The 12,148-nt window shown below is 42.6% G+C and overlaps 1 protein-coding gene across 18 annotated transcripts in view; it reads right to left on the reverse strand.

Annotated features, from left to right (window-relative positions):
* Positions 1–12,148, reverse strand: part of LOC123350389 (butyrophilin-like protein 2) — a 162,175-nt gene that overhangs the window by 116,162 nt on the left and 33,865 nt on the right. For 17 of the 18 annotated variants that reach the window (XM_044988944.1, XM_044988958.1, XM_044988948.1 and 14 more), the window contains 4 exons: positions 9,685–9,960; positions 3,087–3,155; positions 2,565–2,585; positions 334–354 (listed from right to left, as the gene is read on the reverse strand). In XM_044988944.1, coding sequence (XP_044844879.1) covers positions 334–354; positions 2,565–2,585; positions 3,087–3,155; positions 9,685–9,960 — 387 coding nt within the window. The remainder of the gene's footprint in view (positions 1–333; positions 355–2,564; positions 2,586–3,086; positions 3,156–9,684; positions 9,961–12,148) is intronic. The other variant, XM_044988946.1, reaches the window with a different exon arrangement.

Raw genomic sequence — 12,148 nt, forward strand, 5'->3', positions numbered from 1 at the left:
ATCTGGCTCCTATCATATCAAGCACTATGCAAAGGTTAGGTGAAATCCAACCTTCATAGTTATCCTCTTTCTGGGAATTAATGACATTACATTTGTTCCAATAGGAATAACCAAAATATACTGAAAAAATGCTGCAACCTAATCCTTCCCTGTTCTAACTGTACTGACTTCACTGGAATTATAATAGGGATGAATTTCACCAGTGCAGTACAGTGGACTAAACTGAGAGATAGTTACGCTTTTGTCAATAAAAATAAAGTACACACAGTTCCATCAGATGTACCATTTAACACTGACCTGCTTACAAGGCTACATAAATCAATGCTAACATACCTCTTTCCCTCTGTACTTGGTCTGCAATGGAAAAACAGAGTCAAATAAATACATATTTTTGCCTTCTTCTGTAAACAAGTGTTCTGTAGGGTGGGCAACTTGTCATAGGTATTGGTTAGGTGTGATCTTGAAGAAGACTGAAATAAAGCCGGTCACTGAGAGCTCATGACCCTGGTACTTCACATTGGCACCCTATACAATCCTGAGTCAAATTCCAGATCAAGGCTCATCTTTAAGGATGTTTTTGATATGTACACAAGAATACACTTGTCAACCTTACAGCAAGATCTCTCTTGAGGGCTCCCAGATGAGCCATGAAATGGTCAACTACACATGTTGAACTTGTGAGAGCAGCAGATGAGGCTCCCAGATGCTGTAAAAAGACCAAGTAGCTGCCTCTGAAACAGGCGAGAAGGCCTCAGATATCATTGGTTCCAGAGCAAATGTAGCTTTCCCAGCCAAAACACAGAGAAAGAAGGGAGGAGGAGAAAAAGATGTGCAAAAAATATTTTTGCAAAAAAAAGAAAGAGTTAGATTAGGTAGGTATCTTATGTCAATAGCTCTCTGTGTTACTTCCTGCTTCTGTGAGGTACTAAGCACCCATACTTCACATTTGGCCAAATCCATAAGTCTTATTCAGATGTAACTCAGGTAAAATTCTCAAAAGCATAGATAGTTCTCGGAAAACATCTGCTCAATGTGCATCAGCAGTCAAAAAAGCTAACAGAATGTTAGGAACTGTTAGGAAAGAGATAGATAATAAGACTGAAAATAACAGGATGACACTCTTTATATCCATGGTATGCCCACACCTAGGGCCGGCTCTAACTTCTTTGCTGCCCCAAGCAAAAAAAAAAGAGTGCTGCCTCGACGTAACACCCCCCCGCGAGCGCTGCGTCGCCCAAAGCCCCTGCCCTCCCGAGTGCCTCTGAAGCCCCCCCCAGAGCCGCACCACCCAAACCACCGTCTCCCTGAGTGCCATGCTGCCTGAAGCCCTGCCCCCGCAAGCACTGTCCCGCTCAAGCCTCCGCCCCTGAGCACCGCGCCGAGCCACCCAAACCCCTGCCTCCTGAGCGCCACGCTGCCTGAAACCCCTGCTCCCCTGAGCTCTGCACTGCCCAAAGCCCCCTACCCCCTGAGCACCCTGAAGCTCTGGCTCCCCAAGCGCCGCAAAGCCCCCATGCTCCCCGAGTGCCGCCCAGCGGAAACAAAACCAACCAAACAAAAAAAAACCCTCCAGCACCGCCCCGCCGAACCAAAAGAAAAAAAAAACCCTGAGCGTCGCCCCAAGGTGCCGCCCCAAGCATGTGCTTGGTCGGCTCATGCCTGGAGCCGGCCCTGCCCACACCTTGAATACTGTGTGCAGTTCTGGTCACCCCATCTAAAAATATATATGTTAAAATTGGTAAAAGTACAGAGAAGGACAACAAAAATGATTAAGGGTATGAAGTAACTCCCATATGAGAAGAGATTTAAAAGACTAGGACAGTTCAGCTTGGAAAAGAGATGACAAAGGGGGAATATAACAGAGACCTATGAAATCATGAATGGTGTGGAGAAAGAGAAAAGGCAAATATTTATCCCTTTGCATAACGCAAGAACTAGGGGTAAAAATTAATAGGCAGCAGGTGGTTTAAAACAAACACACAACACATGGAACTCATTGCTAGGGGATGACAGCCAAAAGTATAAATAAGTTTTAAAAAATTAGATAAGTTCATAGAGGATAGGTCCATCAATGGGTATTGGCCAACATGGTCAGGGACGCAAGCCTGTGCTCTGGGTGTCCTTAAGCCTTTGACTACCAGAAGCTGAGACTGGACAACAAGAAATGCTGATAAATTGCCGTTCCGTTCATTCTCTTTGGCACCAGCCACTATCAGAAGACAGGTCTGACCCAGTGTGGCCATTCTTATGTTCTTAATGTTTAAGAAAAAGAGTATTGTGCCAATAAAGACTAAGTAAAACCTGTATTTGGTCCACATCATCCAAAGGACTATTCATGTGGATAAACTGAGTTTTCACCAAACTGAGCATTTTCAAAATCTGAGTCTTACAGTGAAAGGGTTTTGGGGTTTTGATTGTTTGTTTTTTAGTTCCTCTTGCAAAGTGGATTATTGAGTGACTAGTGTGGAGAATTGAAATAATAGGAAATACATGTTTTCAATTAACCAAATAGAAAGTGAAAACAAAATCTGAGTGCAACTGCTTAGAAATGAGGCCAAACTCACCAATCACATTCTGGAACTGGCCTGTAAAAGATTAAAATTGATCAATGTACTTAGTTCATGTTAAAATTCGCTAATTGTATTTTAAACATCATGAACATCATAAATTCACCACCTTCAGTGAGGTTCATGTGGACAAATATTTGGATCCAGTAGTTTTGCTATCAGTAAATTTGACCAGCATTGTGTTCTCTCTGCTGCTTTCGGTCAGCTTCTCCTTGTTTCTTTCAAGGAAAATTAACCTCATTCACTTGCTGTATGACAGTTTTTCCATTGATTCCCAAGGCCAAAAGAGGCCATTCTAATAATCTAGTCTGATAACCTGTAGAACACAAGCCAGAGAACTGCCCCAAAATAATTCCCAGAGCAAAGTTTTTAGAAATACATCTAATCTTGATCTAGAAAGTGTCAGGGATGGAGACTCCATCACAACCCTTGGTAAATTGTTCCAATGGTTAATCACCATCACTGTTAAAAATGTGCACCTTATTCAAATTAAACAAAAGAAAAAATAAGTTAACTTACTTTTGCATTTTCCAAAAAAATGTTCGACAGTCACAGCAATAAACAGCAATAAACAGATTAAGAAACCTACTGAAAGATAGAACGTACTATCACTACAATGTAGCCTCAAACATGGGAGGTATTTCTAGGTGTTACAGTTTGGACCTAAACAATGATGTTTTTTTTCCTCATTCTCTCAAGTATGGTTGTCTTTGTACCTTGACAGAGAATGAGAAAGAATATATTTCATATGAAATAATAGGGGCCTGCCTTCAGAGTCTCAGGGAATTATAACAAAATCCAAAATACATGTACTTACTTTTCTGTTGCTAATTGTGCTATCAGACTACACTGTGAACATTTACATTACGCTTATAAATGAGCTAAACAGCCAGTCCCAGAATGTTTTTTTTTCCTTCACACAGAACTGCATTCCTAAACTTATGTATTCTGATAACCTCCAATTCACTTCATAGCGAACTGGCTCTCATCTAGAATATTTATCATTCTTCTGGTTTTGTGTGAGACCTGACTCTTATGATGCAGAGTGTCTCTTCCAAATGTCTGTTGCCATGTAGCTAGTTTTTAGGTTCAGAAGGATTAATTTTTTATTGATAAATGTCAATAAACTTCAGTTTCACCATCCACAAACAAACGGAGGGAAAACATTTCTACCAACAATAAAAATGTAGAAATAAGCAAAGTAAGAAAAATGTTGCTTGAGAATGTATTAGAGTCTGAATTAAGGATATCTCACTTTGTATATTTTGACATACAATGTTCACAATTTGTATTTGAATGGTTATAAAGTTTTCTCTTTTTGAATTTCAATATCTACTGTCATTAAATAATTATTATCTGACACCTCCTGTTGTCTGAACCCACCATAATTTTCCCTAACTGTAAAAATTTAAATTGGTAAACATCTAAAACCCCCTTAAAACCCATAATTTTTCATAACTATGAACATGTAAATGATAAAAATAAAAAATGATTAAAAATAAGCATTGATATTATACATTAAAATTATAAAACAATAGAAATCAAATTTTACCAAGCCTATTTAACTTTGGTATTATGATGAGCTATCACTAAAGATGAGTGAATTGTGAAGAATATTTGACATATATTTGTTCAAATTTGAAGACTAATTTGGATTTGGCCAGGGTCTCAACCCTGGTGAGGGGGTGGAGGCATCACCAAATAAATTCATACAGGAAGAAAATAAAGAAGTTACATCCTGCTGAGCTGGAGGCGGGATCCAAATGAATCCAGGCATGTCCATCAAAACCTGTAAGGAGACTGGCACTAAAGGAGGTAACCGGGTAGATAGAGGGTGTTATAGAAGATACTACCTCACCCACCTTGTCTCATTGTCATAAACAGATAGTTAAGGGTTAAGGTCTGTTTTACCTGTAAAGGGTTAACATGTAGTACCTGGTGACCACCTGACCAAAGGACCAATCAGAGATAAGATTTTTTCAAATCTCTGTGGAGGGAAGCCTTTGTCTGAGTGAGAACTGTTCTTGAATCTAACAGAGGACAGTCATGTCTCCAAGTTCTCCTGGAGTAGTTTCTACTAATTAATAGTGAGTATTAATTAGAAAGGCAAATTAGTCTTATGATTTGATTTCTATATTTGCAATTGTGTGTTTGCTAAAGGAAATGCTTTATTCCTGTTTGCTGATATTGCTTTTACTGAGAAAAGGGGGAGAGGGGATTCTCTCCAGAGATTGATAAGGTTATACCCTATGAGTGTCCAGCTTGGGCTCATAGAGATTCTGTATTTTCTTTTGTTCTCTTAATAAATTCTTTTCTTTTCTTTGGACTTGGTTAATTCCTTCCCTTGGGGAAATTCAGGGGAAGGGGAGGGGGAAGTGGGCTGCTTCCCTGTGTGTGTGAGATTCAAGGCGTTTGAATCCAGGCACCTCTGTCTCCAGAGCAGGCTGGAGAGAGGGAGGAGGGGGGAGGTTCCTCCTCTGTGAATTGATCTGTGTTCCCAAGGGGGGAAACAGGGGTGTCCCGGCCCACGGAATTGACCGGGTGGTGGCAGCCGAAGGGGAGACCTACCCTAGGATTTTGGGGTGGGGGAAGACATGCGGGTCCTCACTTTGAAACCGCCCAGTTTCAAGTGAGGGTAGACCCTGACATGGTGGCAGTGGTGTTTCGGACCCAGAGAGAGAGGCAAGGCTTTTCTACCAGAGGCACTCTGAGGCAGTTTCAGGGTTACAAGTATTTTCAGTTTTTGGGGGAAGTGCTCGCCAAAGTACATTCCCATCCAACAGGAAAAACAGGTTTGGGGGGGGGAAGAGACAAACCCTCCAGCCAGGTTTTTTTTTCTCCCTGTGTCTTTTGAAAGGATCAGAAGACAGGAGAACACAAATCCCTAAGGAATAGACCAGATTTTTCTCAGGGGTATTGTTAGCAGCAGCCTTTCAGCTGGGCTGCTGAGTACAGCAACTCAGAGCAGAGGCAGTTTACAGTTTCAGCCAGGTTGGCTGGAGGCAATTTAGTTTCCAACAGGCTTTGTTGGAAGCAGTTTTCTTCTGTTTGCTTGAGGCAGCTTGAGGAAAAGGCAGTTTCAAGCAGTTTTCAGGGTTAGGAGAAGTTTTTTTCTCTGCTGGCTATGCTGAGGAAGAACTCTTCCCTAGAGGTGTGTCCTTCCTTTGTGATATCAGGTATCACTCAGAATTCCTAAGGTGGGGGGAAGTGCTCGACAAAGTACATTCCCATCCAACAGGAAAACAGGTTTGGGGGGGGGGAGACAGAAACCCTCCAGCCAGATTTTTTTTCCCTGTGTCTTTTCAAATCCTCTGGAGCCAGGGAATACAAATCTCTGAGAGGATTTACTACACTTTTCTGCAGGTACTAAGTAGCACCAGCTTCTTCTTTTTTTTCTTTTTTCTTTGTCTGCTTGAAAACAGCTAGGAAAGAGGTGCAAGTTTTTCTAGAAGGCTTGTTACAAAGGACCCCCACTGTGAGGTACTTAGCAAGTTGCTAGAAACAGGACAAACGAGGTTTTTTTGGGTCTTCTCAGTATATCAGCAAACAGCAACTACACATTTGCAAATAAAAAGGTTTTGTTTCTTTTCTATTCAGTCTCTCGGGAATAGAAAGGGTTAGGAATTGGAGAAACCAGTTCACTTACTGCAGAGGGGTGTGGCCAGCACCAAAAAGCAACACCAGCAAGCCACACATAAAATTCACTGACTGCAGAGGGGTGTGGCCAGCACCAGAAGGCACTGTTCCCCATCCCAAGAAATTTCCCACCTACATGGCAGGTAAGGACACTAAGGCCTTCTTCAAAAAGGTTAAAAGGACCTGCCATGGGTACAGCATCCCTGAAGACCAGTACAAGGACTAGTCAGGAAAGTGGACTTTTGCTGTCTATTACAATTATTCCATCCCCATGCTACTGGGGGAACACTTGGCCAACCATGTGCAGGTGGCCAAGAGGGGGGGAGTGGTCACCCGCGGCCAGGCCAAACAAGCAGGCACTCCCATCCCTGTTCCTGAGCCATCCACCAGGACCCTGTCTGTGTTACCAGAGACCCAGACAGAGGTGGTGGAACCGGATCTCATGCCAACAACTACAGCAGCCATAGTACATCCAGTCCCAGGACCGGAACTGGAAAAGCAACCAGCGGCAGAACCAGCGCCAGCACTGACGCCAGCACTTGCAACTCCACCGCCAGGCGGCGCCAACGGGCCTAAACTGGCAGGAGCAGCAGACAACTCTACCCAAAAGGCTCAGCCAGAGCCTGAAATATCACCTTGTGCACCAGCGGAGAGCGGTCCACAGTCAATGGAAACAACCTCATCACCTACATCGCTCCCAGAGGAACTGGTGTCTCCCGTCTCAAGGAAACAGTTCCAGACACAGCAGGAAGCCGATGACAGCCTTAAGAAAGCTTGGGCGGCGGCACGCAGCAACCCACCGCCTCTCAGCTCTTCTACCCAATTCCAGTTGTTGTAAAACAAGGACTTTTATATAAGGACATTCTTTCTGGTAACACCAGGAAGGCCAGCATCCTCAAAGACAGTTGGTAGTTCCAACTAAGTACTGGGACAAGCTCTTAAGCTTGGGCCCTGACATCCCAGTGGCCATTCTGGGGTCAACAAAGCAAAAACAGGTTAAAAACATTCCTTCCACTGGGAGGGGATGGGCAAGCACGTTGCTAAGTATGTCCGGTCAAATGCATACAAAGTGTTCTTCAATGTCAAATATCTTGTTGTTTACATACTTAGTAGTATATGTAATAGTGCATGTGTTTTGTTTATCTGTTTATGTTACAGTGCTAGGAGGAAATCACCACCAGTAGTTCCCACTGTTGGCGATTTGGGGGGCGTGTCATAAACAGATAGTTAAGGGTTAAGGTCTGTTTTACCTGTAAAGGGTTAACATGTAGTACCTGGTGACCACCTGACCAAAGGACCAATCAGAGATAAGATTTTTTCAAATCTCTGTGGAGGGAAGCCTTTGTCTGAGTGAGAACTGTTCTTGAATCTAACAGAGGACAGTCATGTCTCCAAGTTCTCCTGGAGTAGTTTCTACTAATTAATAGTGAGTATTAATTAGAAAGGCAAATTAGTCTTATGATTTGATTTCTATATTTGCAATTGTGTGTTTGCTAAAGGAAATGCTTTATTCCTGTTTGCTGATATTGCTTTTACTGAGAAAAGGGGGAGAGGGGATTCTCTCCAGAGATTGATAAGGTTATACCCTATGAGTGTCCAGCTTGGGCTCATAGAGATTCTGTATTTTTCTTTTTATTCTTTAATAAATTCTTTTCTTTTCTTTGGACTTGGTTAATTCCTTCCCTTGGGGAAATTCAGGGGAAGGGGAGGGGGAAGTGGGCTGCTTCCCTGTGTGTGTGAGATTCAAGGAGTTGAATCAGGGGGGAGGGGGAAGGTTCCTCCTCTGTGAATTGATCTGTGTTCCCAAGGGGGGAAACAGGGGTGTCCCGGCCCACGGAATTGACCGGGTGGTGGCAGCCGAAGGGGAGACCTACCCTAGGATTTTGGGGTGGGGGGAAGACATGCGGGTCCTCACTTTGAAACCGCCCAGTTTCAAGTGAGGGTAGACTCTGACATGGAAATTTGAAGACTAATTTGGATTTGGCCAGGGTCTCAACCCTGGTGAGGGGGTGGAGAAATCACCAAATAAATTCATACAGGAAGAAAATAAAGAAGTTACATCCTGCTGAGCTGGAGGCGGGATCCAAATGAATCCAGGCATGTCCATCAAAACCTGTAAGGAGACTGGCACTAAAGGAGGTAACCGGGTAGATAGAGGGTGTTATAGAAGATACTACCTCACCCACCTTGTCTCATGAATAGTCTTGTCATGTAACATAAACAATACCACCTGAGTTATTTAGCCAACATACCATTGAAGTTGAAGCTCATATATACAATATTCACAAATGCATTTGTGAACATTCTGAATTCCCAATTTTGTTAAAAAAATCAGCAGTTTTTTCCTGAAAAAAATTAGGTTTGGAGTGTCTAATAAAACATCAAAAAAGTTAGAGGGAAGCAAACACTTTCCACACAAAAAATATTTTAGTGAAAACCCCAATTTTCTACCAAAAATAGTTTTGATGGAATTTTTTTCCCCAGCCTTAGTACAATATGAGTGATTTGCAGCATTTGATCAAAATATTCAAAGTTGGGACCTAAAGAGAGACTCCAAAATAAAAGCAGATATTCTTGAGTGCTTTGCACACACTGCTCCCGTACACTTCAGTGGAATATGCATGGGCTCAACAACTCTAAAAATGAGGTCACTTATCTGGGTACATAAATATGGCTGAAATTCATCCTCAAAAGTTTAAGTGATTGGCGTTTATGATGAGTTCTAGGTTTCGAGGGCAGTGTGTGTGAGAGTGTAAGTGTTTTTGAGAGAGAGAAATACACTGGTGATGGCAAGAGTGGTTGTAGCCGCTCTCTGATCCAACTGTACACATATACGTACTATTCCAGTAGCTACTTTCCTAGACCATTGACAAAACTGTTGGCAGGTAGCTACCCCTCCTTGGTGTGCAGGTGCTGCAGAAGCCCCACTAAGCAATCTCTGATCCTGAGTGACCCCATAACAGAGGAAAGGCCAAATTCTATCCCAACTGGCACAAGCTGCAACACTTTCAATGAGATTGAACAAATCCCTCTAGAAGTAGAAATGCTTCACCCATCATAGAAATGCAGTCCCATTTAAGAGGAGTGCAGAACCAGTTCTACATCAGAAACACTGCATGCTGTGATGTGATCATCCTGCAAGCCCCTCATCTGTTAGACTCCCATAGATTTCAAGAGCGTCCATTTGCCTCTTTAATCCGTTCTCAGCCACAATCAAAACTAACACTGCAAGATGATACGATGGGAGATGAGGGCACTAAGCAGGCCACAGACATGTGCTCAGCATCTTGAAGAACAGAGTCCTAACTTGATACGGATTAATTATTTGGGGATAGATATGAGTTAAGATTCAGAATGTAAAGATTTGTGTTTGTTAGTAGGCAGGATGATGCCCCATAGACCAAATAAAAAAGGCAGTAACACTTGCTCAGAAGAGGGCAAGTTTCCTGGAATAATAATAATGACATACAAAGTTACATACCAAAGTGTTGAGCAGTTGATTGTTGAATCATCTCTGATTCTGTGTTGACGATAGCACAGGCAACCTCGGGAGTACCACATGAAACTGCAATGGCGCTTGCTACTGTGAAAAGATTCTGCTCGTCCTGCACTTCTGTTGTCTCAGCCAATGAGTTTATGCTTTGTCCTTTGTGATTTCTCCAGAAGATCATGGGCTTTGGATACCACCCTTTCCATTTACATTCATATTGGCAAACTTTCTGGTGATGCATTTGTAAAGAAGTTTCATTCCCTATTCCTGTAAAAAAGGCAGCATTATCACAATGGATGCATGTCTGACAATGCAGAGAGCTACTCAGAGAAGGTACAGTGTGAAAAGATGTCAGGGGCATCTAGACATTTGTTAACTGTTTCATCTCAAAGCAAAAAGTGTATGTTTTGGTTAATATGATTTAAGATAAATCCCAGTGGAAACAATGGGAAATAATTTTCCTGTTTCCAGAAGCAGATCTGCTTTGCTCTGCCTGAACAAAGATGAAAGTTCAAGTATTGCTCTAATTTATACCTATACAAGCTCAGGCCTGGTCTACACTAAGAATGGGGGTCGAACTAGGGTACGCAAATTCAGCTACGTGAATAGCGTAGCTGAATTCGAACTACCCTAGTTCGAACTACGTACCCGTCCAGACGCCGCGGAACCGAACTCCGCGGCTCCAAGGTCGACTCTGCTAACTCCAGCTGCCGAGGTGGAGTACCGGAGTTCGAACTAGCGCTTCCGGAGTTCGAACTATCGCGTCTAGATCAGACGCGATATTTCGAACTCCGGAAAGTCGAACTCACCGCGTCGACCCGCGCGGTAAGTGTAGACTAGCCCTCAGTGAAGCTAATAGTTCTGCATGGGATTAATGGAGGGCAGAATTTGCCCCGAATATTTACACTGAGCAGAATCTGCTCCACAACGAGAAAGACTGAGCTCCAGCCAAATCCCCAATCACTGCACTTTTATATAGTGTCTCTCACCCTGAATAACTCATCACACTTTACAAACTTTAAAAGAAAAAAATAAACCAAAAATAAGCCTTAGTGTAAAAAGATGGACACATATCGCTGTTCTCTGTCATTAATAGATGGCTGCCATACTAACCCTGGCATAGTTCAGCAAAAGGGCACACAAAGGACTCATTTTGTGTAGGAAGAAAGGAGTGCAATTGCCACCTGCTGCTTATAGATAAATAGGTTATATTGATAAGATGGCAGGAAAAGAAAGAAAATATGTGGAATTGCCACAGGACTCTATTTACAGTAAAATGATTGTAACCTGTTTACATCAATACATTACACTAAGGTTACAGAATCCTCTACTTATTCCAACCCTCTTCTGGAGCCCACTCCTTCCTGACTCCTATTGAACCAGTGTACCTTGTATATCTCTTTATTATAAACTTTTAACTTCACACTATAAGAGAAAATAACAATTCCTTTATAACTCATTTGCTACTCTCAGCCTTTGGTTTTGTGTATTTGCTTTTATATCTCTTCAATAACATCTAAACACATCAACATGTAGATAAGTGAGTTCAAGTTTCCAAATGAGCAATTCAGAAAACAAACTACACGAATGGAGAAAAATGTGAAACAGCTAGATTAAAGTAGAGAAGGGCTGGACAGAGAGTGGTCCAGAAGGAAGTGGCAGCAGAGGTGGATGGCACAGGGACTCCTCCTTTGCTGCTTGTGCTTCCACCTGCATTGATCTGCCTGTCTAGACATGTCATCTGCTTCCTTGGTTGAAACTGAGGAAAAAATGTTGTTCTTCTCAGAGCTAGTGTACACAAACCCAGGGATTTCAGCAGTGCCCTTGAATCTTTTAGTGTTGGCAGTGCTTTACCTGTCTTCAAAGAAAATACACTACAATCCATGACGAGGAGCTCTTCAGTGGTCTGTTGTATTTCCCCAATGACTGAAGCCAGGATGAGCAAAAGATGGTATCTCCCATTACCATGACTTTGGCAGCTGACTTGGCCACATCCAGAGAAGCCAGCAATGCAGACCTTGCAACCAGTTGACCTTCCAGCAGGAGGGACCAGCAATTAAAACTACCCTTTAGGCTGTGATGTGCGAAAGCAAAAGTGTCTGGGCTCTAAACTGTTATGCTCTGAACAACTGAAACACCTCTGTGCAGTATTCCCTGTTTATAGCAAAGCTGCCCTTCTGCTTTTGCCCAGAGACCTGGGCTGTTCCAAGCCAGAGTAACTGAGGGTTCAAATTGAATGTGATGATATAATGATTTCTTATCATTTTCTTAGATGACCATTTCATATCACGTCATGGAAGGCAGCTCCAGAAAATTTCATGCTGACAACTGAAACCTAAACTGCTAAGGAGAAAACAATTCTCACTAGAGAGTGACCCCGCAAGAAGATGCTGGACTTGCAGAAGGCATTCAGCATCCTGAAGGACAAAGTCCGAACTGACCAGGGTTTGAGGAT

This window comes from Mauremys mutica, chromosome 15 (assembly GCF_020497125.1).
Source record: "Mauremys mutica isolate MM-2020 ecotype Southern chromosome 15, ASM2049712v1, whole genome shotgun sequence".
Classification (NCBI taxonomy): domain Eukaryota; kingdom Metazoa; phylum Chordata; order Testudines; family Geoemydidae; genus Mauremys; species Mauremys mutica.